This window comes from Phalangium opilio, unplaced genomic scaffold (assembly GCF_054372755.1).
Source record: "Phalangium opilio isolate 3A_F unplaced genomic scaffold, DU_Popi_V2 ptg000082l_1, whole genome shotgun sequence".
NCBI lineage: Eukaryota > Metazoa > Arthropoda > Arachnida > Opiliones > Phalangiidae > Phalangium > Phalangium opilio.
Window position 1 is genome coordinate 3,984,911 of NW_028324189.1, and position 16,289 is coordinate 4,001,199.

The following is a 16,289-nucleotide window of genomic DNA, read 5'->3' on the forward strand; positions in this document are numbered from 1 at the left end:
AATCCCAGGAACCTAATCAAAGCAACGTACAACGTATAAGAAACGGGCGTGGGAGTTGACCAAAAGACGCGTAGGTAGTAGACACGGCGCCTATCTCGCAGTTCTTTATCGAGAAAACGACAAAACTACCAAAACTTTGGAGAAGTTCCCATTGAAAATCTCTTTAAAAACCTCATTATTTATTCTATTTTCCATCGTGATTATGCAAATGTACCTTCATTAGTCTGGCAACCAGAAAACACCCTTTAAACCTTGGGTTTCCTTAGCTAAAACTATATTTGGTTTTATCACGTTGAACTTGCGTTCAATGGTGCAACAAGTCAGTTCGCGTAACGGATATGCTCAGTTAGTACCAACGGTTCAACTGTTCAGAGCGGTTTGCATTGCAAAATCATATCCTTTAACGTTTAACAATGGTAATTCAAAGTCATCTGTAGCTTGAACATCAACACAGGAGTGAAGACAGCAACCTGATCAACCTAACCTAACCTTACCTAAACTACCACACCATAAATACTTTTGGGGACAGCTTGTCTATAGTCTTATCCACCAACACCAGTATTAGAGGCGTTACCCTTAATGTCCCGTAATAAAGATCAAGGTACTCACCCGTGGTTTCCGGTATCGTTAGGAAAAACACCGTGATAATGGTCAGTAGGCCAAAAATCCGCCGATAAACCATCGAACCGGCGGAGGGTGATAATGGAAAAAGCATGCTATATCGGCAGCGACTTTAGCCAATGTGCCTATCATCCGACTGTGTACGAATCCAACAAAATCACTTTCACCAGCGCGTATAGTCAATAATAGATCCGGAGGAATGGTATCTCGAACCACAGTTCCTTAGCATTGACATGATAATCCAAGAATTTGACACGCACCACCCGTAACTCGTCCGTACACTTTGGCGTCCTTAGAGCGACTGCTAAAAAAGAAAGTCCAATATCTCGATTCGCCCGCTTTGGTGCCGAGGGGGGAAAGATGAATAGCCGACAAAGAAGCTAGCTGCTACCTGTTGCGGAATTTTCCATTTTGGTTACGCGTTCAAGGTACTTTTTTATGACAACTAAAAGACGGACTAACGAATTCTGTGTTTGTAGTTGTGGTTTCCCAGAATTATTTGTTTCGTTGCTACTCACTTTGAAAACAACATTTTGTGGTCTATAACAATCTTGTTTCGAAATTTCCTGCCAGAAGAACGAGACGCGGCTCTCTCCGCCACCAAAGAGGAAGTTTTGATATTTATTAAGTTTACCTTTGGGGTATAACCGTATAATAATGAATATTTTGGTCTATGAAGTGCCAAAGGGTTTTAAAAAGGTAAACTTGTGACACGACAAAAACACTTATAATGAATTTAAATTTTAATGGTTCGATTTATACAATAGTTACATTCCGTTATGCAGACGAAAGTTCAACGAGTGTAGCATTCCATGTTATCTACCAATAGAGCCTAAGGTAGTCAAAGGCGGGAAGGTGCTAATTCCCTGCCTGCTCAGTTTCGCGCCAAAAATATTGCGCGGGCTAACTGAAAACAGCTGTGCTGAAAAATAGGGATAAAGCAACTGTTTGTCTTTGAATACATTCGGTTCAATGGGAAGATAATATAAAATGCCAGCTCTCTTTTTCATTAGTTTTTTAGATTAGTAGCGCCATCTGTAATTTGTTTTCTGAACTTTAATAATATAATTTAAAATGCACTAATATTTTAAAAAACTATATGATAATTATAAATCATTTATAGTGATTTTATATGCCTTTAAAAATTAAAGTTTATTTAAAAATATTTTTAAAAATGTGACGTCACACTCACATTTCCCTACCAGTACATTGATATAATAGGCGGGAGCCTACCCTCCTCATCTCTCTTTGCACCAGTTCTCCCTCCTTGGCTTCTAGTTCTCTCTCGCTTGTCAGCCATCGAGTATCACAGACGTTGCTAAATTTCAGCTAGCTAAAATGGCCGTAAACCGTGAAAGAACCTTTATTATGATTAAACCCGATGGAGTTCAACGTGGACTCGTTGGAAAAATCATCCAACGTTTTGAAGATAAAGGATTCAAGCTCGTAGCCATGAAATTCATGCAGGTAATAATTAAAATATTGCTTTTTTCGCTAAGCCTCGGTCAAGGACACGTTGTCTTAGAAGTTAGAGCCGGCTATTTAAAATTTAAATGTCCGATTTTAATTCAACAACACGAATCCTTTGTTTGACGATGTAGGCTGATGAGCAACTACTTCAGAAGCATTATGCCGATTTGTCTAGCCGACCCTTTTTTGGTGGACTTGTTAAATACATGCAAATGGGCCCAGTTGTTCCTATGGTAAGATCTAAAGTTTAGCCTTTGCTATTTGTTAGGCCTAAAACGACAAGGGTTCAATGCATGCAACATGTTTGGCTTCCTCTTAGGTTTGGGAAGGTCTGAATGCTGTTGAAACTGGTCGCGTACTCATTGGTGAAACCAACCCCATTAATTCCAAGCCTGGTACAATCAGAGGAGACCTTTGTGTCCAGGTTGGCAGGTAATTAATTAAATAAAACATAATAATTAAATTTAATAATTAATAAACTAATTAAAGCCAATAATCTTAATTACAGAAACATCATTCACGGAAGTGATGCTGTTGAAAGTGCTAACAAAGAGATTGCTTTGTGGTTTTCTGATAAGGAGTTGACCAACTGGACTCCAGCTCAAGATAGCTGGGTTTATGAAGAAAACTAAATTAACATAATATTTTAATTAACCAACTGATATAATCATTTATTTTTGCATTGCACTTTTTTTTATATTAAAATGTAATGTTTCCTTTGTATAATCAAGTTTATGTTGTGTAGGTTACGCTTATTTGGTAATAAATAAAGTGCATTGTGAAAACAATTCAGTGTTTTATTTTATTTACGTTAAATATACACTTTAATAACATTATCATAGTTTTAATATCCAACAATTAAATCCATATAGATATCTTCATATTATTCACTGTTTTGTATACAAGGCTTGGTCTTAATTAATTTACATTAAATTCCAATAGGTCAAAGTTAACGATGATTTGTGCCCAAGGTTATTCAGTTTTGTATGGGAAGATTAATACAAGCTCCTACATTAATTAATTACTAATTACGTATTCATATACTTAAGTGTATTTAAAAAAAATTTCACTAGGTTTTGTGTTTTGAGCATCAGTTATGGTTGTTATAATCAGGGAGAGAGGGAGAAGCCGCCTAATGCTAACAGAACTCGTATCTAGCGGGAAGGGGTTGAAAACGGGGGTATGAAATACTATGTTCGCTCTCTCTCTACCTTGGGTCATTCGGTGGATCATTGAGCATGCGCGAAGTGACATCACGAATAGTCGCTACATGAGATAAAAAATTTGGATTTTGCGCAGTAGAGCTCGCGGTAGCCCGGGCGATACTACCCCCGTTGGCTGGGAAATTTACTTCCCCCACCCAAAAGAGAGACACCTCGCGCTATTCACGCGGCATCTCCCTCTCTCCCTATTATAATTAAAATTAACACGATTTATTAAATGACTTTAAATTAGCATTTTTCTAACCTATTTGTTACGATTATATAGTATTTTATAATTACAACTTCTCAGCATTGACGAAAGGTAATGACGTAATTTCCTGTTATGTAAATTGTTCCTCTGAGGTAAGTTTACCAAAAAATAATTCAATGATATGTTTAAAATGGTTTTTGTATTATATTATGTCATTCTGATGTCCCTGTTGGATTTGAGGATGTCCTTTGCTGTTGTCGTCTTAACAAGAGATTGACTTGACCTTGAGCCTCGCTCTTGGGAATTACGTAATTTAGTCTATAAATCTTAGGCTCCCTAGATCTATTCCAGCACGGAAAACGGTCCCTTAATACTTTTTGGAAATGATTCTGCATAAAAGAGATAAGATAATACGTAATATTAAATTTCATGGACCTAAATATGAAAAACTAATTAAAATTCTATGGTTTTGTAATTTATTACGCGTGGAGATACGTGGTTTTGCTCCCAGTTGTAACATTAACTATCGCTACAGCCTTTACTAGGCCTTGAGCGGATGCGATAATCAGTGGATTAGGTTAGGCTTATTTGGGACGTGAGAGAGGGGGGTGTTTTGGCCAAATCGTCTCCTGGGATCACGTGGAAGTCAGGGTCTAGAGAGTAGTTTACAGGTTTACAGGTTTATTATGGGTGCCATACAAAGTATACCCCTTTAAAGTTATTATGTACACGTGTCGTATTATCTCAAACTTTGTCGCCCATAAACGTGGCTTACAGGAATAAATCTTAACTAACCAGCTTTAAATTAATATTTGAAAATAATAATAAGTATCTAACATATATATCAACGTAGATTATAAACTTGATGAGCCGGACAGACAGTGTACTGGTTTTCATAAGACCCCCTCATGTTTCTGTTCGTTGTCCATACTTGAACAAAGGGATTGGGCGTATTGATGAATTGTTCATTAGTTAGTTTTATAAGTAGTTTCATTTATTGGAAATTACTTCTTACTAAGAATGAATATTTCTGATTGCGAAAGGAAAATTTCTCTGCAGCTAAACTTAATTAGTGCGTTGGGATTACTTTATTAATTGCAGAATTTCCACTGAATTGGATTAAAAGTGAAATAAAATTGCGACACTCTTTGATTGCAATGCCTGGGGTGAATCATTTTGTAAAGTTGGCGAGTTGCCAGCTTATAATCGGGGGGGGGGGGATGTTTGCCGTGTTTATTCCCCAATGATTTTTCAAGAATTTGGCGAAATGTTCGGGCTTGTTAGATTGACTTGCAGCTCATCAAGAAATGTAAGTCTATTTTAGCTTCAATATATTTTTATTTAAATGACTTTTATAATAATATTAGAGTAATGGTTCCTAAATTTAGCGCGAAGGTATAATTAAGATAAGCCTAAATACTGTATATCTCGAATTCCCTCCCTGAAAGAAGTTAGTAAGATATATGTTAGCAAACATGCCCTTGGGAAGACCCGTATTGTAGATCGAATATGCAAATTTACGGAGTTGTCCTATCGTTATTGGCACTTGGCAAGGTGTCAAAGCTTATTTTGCACAATTTTCAGAACCTTTTAAAATAAGTTCCGGCATATCGCTAATTACTAACTCAGGTATACGGACAGGTAAATTTTATGGATATTTCTCTACATCCGGTAATTTTAAAATATGTTAGAAATAATAATTGGAAAATGACAAAGTGACAAACCCCGGGTCCTGGGCTATATTCTCTATAGAGTAATGTCGGTTGAGAGGGGAGTAGACTGTGTATCCCTCCCTCTAGGCGCGCTTTTGTAAGAGAGTATACTGTACGCGCCTGGTAGGGGGATGACACTGAGCTAAGAGATAGAAGGGTATGACGTTTGCATACGTAGAACTGAACACGAGATACTTACGTTGTAAATGGCGTAGACGAATGGATTGTAGCACGAATTACTCATAGCCAACCAATGGGCCGCAAACCAGAGTACGTTGATGTACTTGTATCTTGTTGAAAAGAGAATTTTAGAATAACTTTTGTCAGTTAAAGTATTATTTGACACAACCACTAAAGTGTAAATGTCCATGAAACATAATGTACAGACAGTTGCATACTGATTACATAAAATTAGTGCGCTACCAAGAATGCATAGATGTCTTACTCGTTAAGCTTAGGAAATATGTCTTGAAAAACGTTATAAGACTGCAGAGGTAACCAGCAAAAAGCGAAGAGACCCACAATGATGACTAGCATCTTTATGACCTTCAAAAGAAATGTTTTGATCGGATGAAAGTCAGAGTTAATCAGATTAAAAAAAAAGCTTTGAAGAATAAATTATATTAAGCTAGACACATTCAATTCAAATATAGCTCCAAAGCTTTTCAGTTTAATCCCATAATAGGAGAAAGCCTGTTATTGAAGACCATGTTATTTACTGCGGATCGTCTGGAATATTTTATCCATATCTATTTTCATTTTAAATTCTTCGAAATGTAATTCAATGAAGGAAAGGCATATTCTTTTCGTAAATGGATTGAAATTTGAGTTTGATTTGGTCACATAAAATGAGTTTTCTCTATATTGAAGACCTTCTACAGAAAATATTCCTAAAACGATCCTATTCTTCCTCCAGAAACTTGAAGCTTAGCTTCAATAAAGTTTTAAGCGAAAACTTATATTTTGCCTTCAGCGGAAAAGGCGCTTGAGAAAACTTCATCAACTTCGCAGTTCCATTTTTGAACGTTCCTTACCTGAGGGTACGCGTATGGAACACGGGGTTCTGTACTTGTTTCTGTTTTTGAGCATAACTCACTGGGGAAAGCCATTTCTCTTCCATACGAGACTTTAAGGCTTAGCCCTGAATATCTGAAAGCAGTTTATACTTTCGAATGTATTAAGCTCATGGGGGAAAAAACCATGGCATGCCAACTTCCAATTAAATCTTTGCGTCTGTAAGACATACGCTTATCCTATGTCCCATTGGAAACCCTGAATCATTAAGAAGGAAAGTATACAGTTTGCCCAGCAACAGCATAGTTCTTTATATTGATAAGACGATAAGCTCCCAAAATGTCTTGTACCGTTGTACGTGTTTGTTTCTGATTTCAGAGAAAAAAAATAATATACTTTCTGATTACCTTTCTTTTGTTCCTAAGTAATCCGGCATCCCTGGCTTCCTGGGAATTACCAGGAGCGTTTTCCTCTCGAAGTCTCAGCCCCATTCGTCCGTAAACATAGACAATTATGCACAAAGGCAGAAGATACTGTAGAACCACCAAAGAATGGTTGTAGATTTTCCAAGCCAGTGGGTTGAAATCCACAACCTTACAGAAAGGTTTGGTGTAGTTTCCGGTGTCTGGGTCCAATATCATGCTAACGCGTAAGGCCATGGCGTAAGGAACGGCCGAAGTAGCTGCCAACACCCATATGAATATGATGGATATTTTCACCCTGCTTTTGGTCGTTTTGGCTTTTAATGGGAACATAATGGCGCGGTAACGTTCCAGTGCGATGGCTGTTAGGCTAAAGATGCTGACGTTTACAGACAGAACCTATGAAACACAACGAAAGAACCTATTATAGACCATTTCGGTGTAACTAAAATGGAAAGACACGTGGTAAAGCTTTGCCTTCCATCTCGCTTTTTGGCGCCTGCGCAGCTGCGCTGTGAGTCTTTTTGTATCATGAGAGTGCATGCGCAGAGAAGGCAATGTATCAATGTCCCGATAGCTAGGGTTGCCTATCCACTTTTTAAATCGAAAAGATCTATTGAATTTAAAGGTCTAATAAATGTTGATCACTTGCTTTTGTAATTGACACAATGTCCACAAATCACTAAAGGCGTATATGAGAAATGGATCAGTCACAATCCTCTTATCATGATACCTAACGCAAACTGAGATTTATCATTCTACCAGACTTGAGACAGGCAGAAATGACCCTATCAATTTCGAGTTGGGTAAACAGCCGTTTCGGCTCCCACCATACTCTAATCCACCTCTTCGAAAGACAGCCCACAGTATTTCGTACTAAGGTCACAGTATCACCTCGCCCCTAGAGACTCGGTTAAACAGATTATATCCCTGTTCCTTCTTGTATCGAATTAGGCTTAAAACTTTTCTGTACATTTTATTCTTTGCCTGCAATTTTATTCTTTGCCTGAAATTTTAATCTCCGAGTATCATGGCTTTTTCTTTTAAATCTTTCTTCGAAATTGCGATACTAAGCCCATTGAAGAGATGTTGGGTTTTATCTGAAAGCTTTGTTGTGTTATAAGCTTAGAAAAAAATAATGGATGTTATGTTCTACTGACAGCTGAAGGAACCACGAATCTTTCCAGTCTTATTGTATCTATCTGGTCTACTTCATTTGAAACGTATTTAATGAAATTTTCCCTTAGCACCTTAAAAAAAGGAAAGATAATTTAAGTTAAAGACTGTTGCACTAAAAAAGATAATGGAGAAAGAGTGGCGAAAGCCCTTAAAAGGAGCTAATTAAAAAGATTAAAGCAGAGCCTTTCTACTTGATTGGATATAAAGAAATAGCTTCTCTAATTGCTCCATCAAAAGTCGAGAACCAAAATCGATTTTGCTTTAGTCTATTAGAATTAAACTGAGCGAGATTTCTTATGATGGGGTTTTAAATCACTTCTTATTTCGAACCCTCGGTTCAGTAATTAACCCTAATGAACTCATTAGCTTTAAAATCTCTTATTTTTCAAATGACTTTGTGAATTAATAAGAAAAGATTTGAATTCAGGATTTATTTAAGTGCTTTTATTCAGGGTCTTTTGAACTTGAAAATGTTCAAAGCTATCGATGGTCTTAGTATTAACCAAGTAGAATATTTTAAGTAGTATCCAAAAATAGAGGTACCCTTGATACATTATTTTCTCTTGTAATCATAAATATCTTAATGCGAACAGCATCAATAATTCTTAATACAAAACCGTGAGACTGAAATTTACTTTTTTATAACATCCACTTTAATGGTTAGTACTCCTTGCGTTTCTTTTTAAAACTAGTGCGTAAAAATACTTAAGACTCAATTTTATGGAGAGGTTAGGTTGAAATTGTTACGCTTTCCTGGAAATGTTAGCCATATTAAATCCAGTTTAAGCCTAAATTTCCTAAAATTGGTGGAAGGAAATTTCCTTTGTACTTCTTAAGGAAGTCAAAAGGGATACACGTGTTTACCGAAACGTTAAATTGGGATGAAAGAAAGAGTAAGGAAGTCAGGAAAGCACTTTATTTTTTCCTGTTTAAGGAAGCAGCTTGCAAAGTTTGCGGTTTTCGGAGAAAAGATCAAAGCCGCTCTGTGGGATTTGGGGTTTACCATAATTAAATACAATTACCTACTGCGGCTTAAGCACAGCTTGTTATAAAAGGATTTTCATATTAATTGGCCAGACCCAAACATGGATCTTGATCTAGAAATATTTTTAAATTCACTATACTTCAGAAATGGTTTTTGATTAAATGTGGATGTAAAACTACAGACAATGAAATTGCTCTTGGTGACTTTTTACTCTGAAATACACGAGCAACCTTTTATGTCTCGAATTTTGTGATTGATGGGGATTTTGCTTGCGTATAAAAGGCTGATTACGTGAAACTGCTCATTTTTCATTCGAGATAAAAAGTTTTAAAACATTTCTGTTAAAAAAATGTCCAAAACAGATATGAAGTTTCGAAAAATGGCTTTTACCTTGCCGCCCAGTTTTACCTATACGATAATATATTGGAAATGCATGATGCATGCAGCTACAATACATATTGGGTCTTCATTAGTCTAAATTATGTCCTGTCTTTTTATGGAAAATTATAATTGAGACGAAGTGAAACTCATGAAATGAAAAATTTCAAGGCCCGGTTCATTTTTCTCGCCTAAAAACTTGAAAAAATCTTACTTCACAAACCCCTATTTAGTAGCATCATGGTAGTTCGCGAACATTTACACAAATGACGATCCTTTTACCCGCTACTTGATAGCTCAATGTCACTCGTAATTTTCCCACAAATCCCCACCATTGCGTAACTTAATTTACATTACGTTATATCAAATTAAATTTAAGCATCATTGAGGTAATTGTCAATAGTATTAGAAATGGTAGTTTAGAACCATAAACTTACTTGCACGAAGGGACAAAGTGGACACATGAAGGCTGGCAAGCACCAATACTGTAACAACGCGGCTTGAAACTGGAAAGGTATTGAAAAAATTCCGATAATGACATCTGCCACAGCCAAGTTGCCGATAAAAAAGTTGGTGATAGTTTGCATTCTGCGGCTGGTAAGAATAATCCATAGAACCAAGACATTTCCAGCTATAGCCACGAGTGACACTATCCCGTAGCAAAACGACAAAAAGATCGCTAACGACACTGGCACTTGATAAATTTCAATATAAACTTCAGGAGCGACTGTAGTATTCCTAGTTCGACCCATAACCTATAGTCTAATTTTAAACTTAAAGTTCGTTTACTTTTTCTGTCTTTGTTCAATGTTGAAACTCAATTTCCATTTGAAAACTTGGGCGAGCGATAAATTTAAATCAGTTCTTGGAAGTTCTCGGTTGAACCGAATTGAGAGTTAAAAGGAACCCTTCCTTCTCTATTCAAAAGCACGAGCATTGTAAGGAAAACTCTGGCCTGGGAACCGAGGATTCTCGAGGAGAGGGTCAAAGCGTGTGTGCATGAGCTGTAGGGATGAAGATTGGGACTGGGAGAGGCTGCGTATAGTCGTGGAAAGGATGCGTGCAGGAGATGAAATTTAAGGAAAGGATGGTGGGAGAGTAAGGAGCAGCGATAAAAAGTGAGAAGTCAAGAATGGATGTGTGATGCATGCTCTAAAGCTCTTGGAGAGTTTTGGGCTAGGAAATTGGATTCTAAAGATATTTTCCAATTTAGGATTAAGGATTAGTTTTAGTATTAGTTTGTTTTGTATTTTTGACTAATACTTTAATCAAGGAACATTTTTAAATCAACTTAATTCTAAATTCGATTTATGTTGCGGTTTCACCATTTGTTAAGTTTTCGACAAAGAAATTGTGTAATTCATTTCAAAAACATTTTTAATTAATTAAGCAAATTTAAGTATAATCAACAGGTTATGTTTCCAATTCTAAACTTTACACGTTAAACATTTATACGTAAGAGCATTGTAGCTAATGTAATTATCGTTTTGTTCTATTTTCTGCGAGTGCTATGGTTATAGTAGGATATTTGCAAATCGAAACACCCTGTATGTTTAGTTTAACACATATCCCAGTTTCATCATCAGTTTATTCTGACTGTTATTGCAGGCGTCAACATAATATATTTAAAATTTGAGAACATTTTGAAAACTGTAGGTTTTGACATGGAAGGTAATAACTCCAGGATCAATTTTGAAATTAATAACTTTTGTTTAAGGCTTATATAAATGCTTAGTTTTATCTTTCACCTTAATGGCGTGAATGGCCTGTTTCAAGCGAACTTCTAGTAATTTTTCCCTCAAAATTTCGATTATGAGTAATCCGAAACCAAGTGCTAAACCTCGCGACAAGAGGATGAAGGCTGCGAATAAGTCGGAAAGTTTTACAGCCATGGGCACGTTCTCTTGGCCCTTTTGTGGAAGGCATCGAGCAATTCGAGCAGTTTCTCTATAAAGCCAGAAATCCGACAGTCCACTCTCCAGAATGCTGAGTAATCTAAAAGTAAAACGGTGTGCATGCTACAGTCTCTTCAAAGAAGTTAAAAGTGAAGGTATAAGGATCGTTACAGTGACAGGAAAATGGTCAGATTATGTCACTAAAGCTAAAACGTCTTCAATTCCAAATATATCACTAGAGAAGAGGACTGGCATTGCCCCGCGGTGAAGCTTAAAATCTACGGACTCTAAGCCTTCAAGGCTGTTTTGGATGCTTTTATGACAACCGTGACACATTCAAACAAAACTCATATAACCTCAGATAAAAATCCTAAAAAATATTGTGTACAAAGGAAAACTTCCATAAATCCTTCATTCTTTATAGAAAAATATTTATATATTAATATTAAAAGCATTTCTGAGAAAACTTCCCATTTTTCTTATAGCTTTAGTCAAGATTTCAATATCTGAATTTCTGAGATATAATATTTCTCCGACTTGGAATTTTTCTTTGCCTTTCTGTTTGAATTAAAGGGGGAGAAGGTTCACCCCTGACATCATGCATAGTGGTATTGAACTTAGAAACCACGTGAAGCCGTGACTACCTCGACTGAATGTAAACAAGTTTTCTTTGAGAATAGACCGGCTAGGAGTCGACGGTTGTCCCATGTATATGAGAGTAGCCAATGAATCGCGAGGAAGGAAGTTTTAAGCCCTTCCTATTTCCTTCAATCAGATATTTGTATGTAGTCTATGGTCTGTTTAAGATTCCAAGTGGAAGAAATCTATGTATTACTGAATAGGTATAGAATTTACGTAAGCTTTACTTAGTACACATTTTTTATCCTTCAAAGTTTGACCACTCTAGATAAATATTAATACTTTTCCTTTCAATACAAAGTAAACAGCGAATAAGATGTTATTATGTAAGCATAAAAATGTGTTTGACACTTGTTCCCTAAGGGGTATCAGTTGAAAAACGTGCAACTCTAAAACCAATTTAATCTTTTGTGCTTATGTCTATTGACTCTTTGTCTCACCAGAGGCCACTTTTAAGAACAATTTGAGTAGATAATAACAAGTTGGTTTAAGGAATGAAAGAATGTTTTACTTGGGTATACACGCTATTCTCATTGTTATCGCGTCACTTACGATGTTATTGTTAACCTACGTACTTTCTGTTGACATTCTCCGAGAAAGAGTTGGGCATATCTTTCCGAAAAGCCAGTCCCATGGGCAATTCCGATAAAGTTCCGTGAGAGAAATGAAAGAGTCCACCACTGGTGCAAGCCGCGCTGAGCTGTACTCGCATCGAGTGATCGTCAAAGATGAATACACTCTTTCGTTCCAGGAGAGAATCCAGTCTTTCTTTCGAAAATAGTCTTTTAATTGAAACCAGGCTCTTCAATTCCAACGCGCGTGTAAATATTTTTTTGTGTATGATTTGAGGAGAGTTCTGAAAAGATGCATGCATGCATGCAAATTTCATCTTTTCGGAAAATTTTAAAAAGCGATTTCGTTTGCATTTAAAAAAAGAAAAACTATAGGAATTTAAACTTATGAATAAATTTAGTTTATGGATTAGATCATAAGTTCATAAGATATGTTCACCATAAGTTTTTCACTGGTTACAAACTGGAGCTTGTCATGAAGTGACAACGTATGTCATAGATTCGAGGTAAAGCGAAGACTCCTGGTGAGACGCTGTCAAAAGCTTAGTACAGACTAAATAGAAATATGGACTGCAAAACTAACCGAGTGTAGTCAATTCTCGAAATAGCTCGAGCTGTAAGTCTCTAACATAGGTAGTGTCATACTTAAGGAACATATCTTATAAACTTATATGATTAGATTAACTAATTTGAATTCCCGATTGCGATTCTGTAATATTAGCATTGAATAGCTAAGTTTGTTGCAGTATATTTTTCGAGGATATGGGAACCAGAGAATGTAAATATATTGAAATATACTATAAGTAATTAAAGGAGCTGAGTAAGACTTCAAATATTTTCTGCGCTGAAAATATCCTACTGGTAATTTTTTTAATTTTACCGGTAACGTAGTTTGCAATTCTCAAAGCGAAACTGCAAATACACTATTTCAATTATTGAAACTTGTGTCAACAACAACATATAGTTTCGACGCAAATTTAGTTATCCACAAGCTTTCTCGTATATTTGTGCTCTAATCGAATAGCGTTTCTCTTCCCGAGAGCCCATATAAGACGTTGTAACACTAATCAAAAGAGCTAGTTTGAGATGTTTTTTTCTTTAATAGCATTACTTGAAAGAAAGAGGAATAGGCCGAAGATTCCAGAATCGTCGGCTGAAGCTTTTTATATCGCAATATGTCTTCTAGGTTGTCGATTGTGTCAAAGGCCTTCTGAGTTGACAAAGCAGCTATCATGGCGCTACCGAAAAAGTTCATTAAAACTATCATGGCTAGCATCCAAACACCGGTCAAAAGTCTCCCCACTTGTCCCAAATCACTCGAATCACCTATATAAGGATACACTCTTGAAAATATATCCTTTCAGAATCAATAAAGGATGCCCATCCAATTTACCTTGCCCCATGAGCTTCGTTAAAAATGTAACTGAATTTCGAGCCACCCTGAGTGCCCAATTCTCGGATAGCACGATATCCGTAATGAGGCTTTCGTTCAAGTAGTTAATTATTCCGAGAACTAACAGAGAGCCCAGAAGTAAAATCCAAACCTATATACAAATATAAACACTTAAATAATGTAACAAAGCATCATAATTAGCCTAACGTAGGTTTCAAGGAAAATAGGCTTAGACCACCCGTTTATATATTCAATAAGGAACCTTCAGCCATCTCATAAATATGCTTGCAAATATAATGTTCATCTAATTAAATATTTATGCTTTTCTCGTACTAAATAAATGTTTAAGATTTCAATTAGTGGATATCCAAGAACCCAAATAAACTCGAGAACGTACAGTACGAATAACTAAAACTTTTCCATGACCTCATTCTTTGCTTGCCGATATTGTGATGTATCGGTTAAACCTGTGACTAAGGTGCATGCTAAAGGCCTGTTCTTTATTTATTTAAACGTTCTCAAGTCGTAAATGGTTTCTTGGAGAAGCCTTTCAATTCTTAAATAAACTAAACTTTTCACTTAACTAAAAATTCGCTTCTACTATGTGTTATATCAGAAGTGGATAATAGAAGAAGGGTGACACTCTGTATCCTCTTAATACTTTAGTTATGTAACATGATTCTTCAATTCCAGGCTCATCACCTTTTTGTTTGCTCTCCTGCTCATCAAACTTCAGATGGGCATCGCGCCGTGCAGGGTGAATTCTATAACTGTTTGGTACTAAATCCCCAGCAATAAACCCACAATCCTTGATTGTCTTGACGTGGGATAAAAATCCACAAGCGCATGCGCCTTGCCAAATAGTTAAGCAATAATGGAATAATGATGAGGGAACTATGTATCGCGTATGTGATTCGGTTTAGTAACCTTGAGAGTTTGCAAGTTCTCTCCCCGCTTGTTAAAAGGAGTTTTCCTCCGCTGTCTAACCCGGTTTCTCCTTTCCATCAAAACTTGCAGAGGTTAACGGTAATAGTTAGTATAGGGCGCTGTCGGTTAGCTGTGGCATAGGGGCTAGCCACCACCCCTCTATGCATTGTAAAGGCGTTAGATAAGTGGCAATAAGTCGCAAGATGACTTGGTCCAATTAGCTAGCTAGCTGAACTATATAATAAATGTAAAATGATGTTGGGGGAAGAATCATGCTGCAAGTACCCAGTTTTGTGGTTGGTACACTTCTCTCGAAGAGAAGTATTATATACTTCGGCTACTAATTAAATTTAATGATACAAATACTTCAGTTTCGAAAGCTTGAGTAAAGGATAACTCTCCGGAAACTTGTATTGGAAACGGCGTTGATAAGATCTTCATAGGACTATAAGCGAAAGGATGTGTAAGTCCAAAATCTAGGAGACGTCTATAAACGGGAACGGTTGGATCCCCAATCATTTCAGCTTCCTAAGAACCAATTACGTGGATGACAAACTTATATAAAGATATTTTTACGAAATAACTAGGCCTACTCCTCTTTGAACACTTCCAAGAAGCCCGTTCCACGTTCCATTAATATCAGGTCTACCATGAACTCTTTCTCTGGGGTTCACATATTCGTAACTGAAAATGTCGTCAGGGTTAAGTAACTAGGTAATCAATTTAAAGTTATGCGAGTGAAATTTGACGGGAATTTCATTTGGAAAATACGCTGGGGACAACGCCCACCTTCATTAGAAAATACAGCAATAAAATTTATTCTTAGTGTGGCTAGGATGTATGCCTTAAGTGCTAAAGGAATTTTATATTTTGTATGTATATATATATACTATTTATTCATTGTTTTCTGATTATTTTAAAATTCTATCGCATCTAGAAACTAAAAATATTTTAATTATTTACGATTAAATGTTTTATAATTGAATTATCACTAAATATTTAATGATTTATATTACGTGAAATTAGACGCCTTGCTTATAGCTTCTATTACGTTGTTCATGGGTCCCCAGACACGGTTTATGGATCCGGAATTATCATAATTTATATATATCCATGGAGGAATCTAATTAGTTAATTATTATTAAAGAATAGATATTATTAATGAAATATCTTTTAGATTTAAAATTATAAAAATTAATCAAAGTTGGGTTTACTTGATAGACAGCTACCCTGAGGTGGCTTACGTTCAACATCTTTGAACCTGATATAATTTTGCAAAAATGGAACCAACCGAATCGCAATCTTTCAAGTATAAGATTTGAATAGCAGGCGTCTCTAATGACACCCCAAATAATATTTCGTGTAACGATGCACTTATAGTGCAACCAAAACAACCCCCAATTGCCCACCTATATCGCGTATTTCTAACCACTAAACCTTAAGAGGGCATCATCAATTTCCGTTTTTTTCCTTGGAAAACTCTCTCAACACGCCGTGTCGTCTTATCATGAATTTATTCAATTCCCAATGTCAGGCGTACCAGTTGCATAAAAATCGGTTTAAATAAAAGTAGAAATATGCAAGATACGTTTATTCAAGTAACATATTCGAGTATTAAGTGAATTTACTCATGGGTGGTGTAAGACAATTGTTATTTCTGGGAGTACCT

The 16,289-nt window shown here is 36.3% G+C and overlaps 4 protein-coding genes across 5 annotated transcripts in view; 1 reads left to right on the forward strand and 3 right to left on the reverse strand.

Annotated features, from left to right (window-relative positions):
* Positions 1 to 986, reverse strand: part of LOC149651011 (tyrosine kinase receptor Cad96Ca-like) — a 46,653-nt gene extending 45,667 nt beyond the window's left edge. Inside the window, exon 1 of one of the 2 annotated variants that reach the window (XR_016371030.1) lies at positions 610 to 986. Coding sequence is in view for 1 of the 2 variants with exons in the window: in XM_089847761.1 (XP_089703887.1) it covers positions 610 to 715 (106 nt within the window). In the remaining variant the exon portion in view is untranslated. The remainder of the gene's footprint in view (positions 1 to 609) is intronic. The other variant, XM_089847761.1, reaches the window with a different exon arrangement.
* Positions 987 to 1,887: 901 nt separating this feature from the next.
* awd (nucleoside diphosphate kinase) lies at positions 1,888 to 2,879 on the forward strand. The gene is made up of 4 exons (XM_089847764.1): positions 1,888 to 2,088; positions 2,223 to 2,324; positions 2,411 to 2,523; positions 2,600 to 2,879. The coding sequence occupies exons 1-4, from the start codon at positions 1,960 to 1,962 to the stop codon at positions 2,721 to 2,723; spliced, it is 468 nt and encodes a 155-aa protein (XP_089703890.1). The 5' UTR covers positions 1,888 to 1,959; the 3' UTR covers positions 2,724 to 2,879.
* An 837-nt stretch (positions 2,880 to 3,716) lies between these two features.
* Positions 3,717 to 9,946, reverse strand: LOC149651017 (RYamide receptor-like). The gene is made up of 5 exons (XM_089847189.1): positions 9,632 to 9,946; positions 6,638 to 7,051; positions 5,662 to 5,762; positions 5,416 to 5,506; positions 3,717 to 3,800 (listed from the first exon to the last, which is right to left on the reverse strand). The coding sequence occupies exons 1-5, from the start codon at positions 9,944 to 9,946 to the stop codon at positions 3,717 to 3,719; spliced, it is 1,005 nt and encodes a 334-aa protein (XP_089703315.1).
* An 832-nt stretch (positions 9,947 to 10,778) lies between these two features.
* LOC149651018 (glutamate [NMDA] receptor subunit 1-like) lies at positions 10,779 to 15,310 on the reverse strand. Its single transcript, XM_089847084.1, has 5 exons — positions 14,987 to 15,310; positions 13,694 to 13,844; positions 13,412 to 13,626; positions 12,304 to 12,584; positions 10,779 to 11,189 (listed from the first exon to the last, which is right to left on the reverse strand). Exons 1-5 carry the CDS (start codon positions 15,137 to 15,139, stop codon positions 10,907 to 10,909), a joined length of 1,083 nt encoding a protein of 360 aa, XP_089703210.1. The 5' UTR covers positions 15,140 to 15,310; the 3' UTR covers positions 10,779 to 10,906.
* Between the last annotated feature and the right edge of the window lie 979 nt (positions 15,311 to 16,289).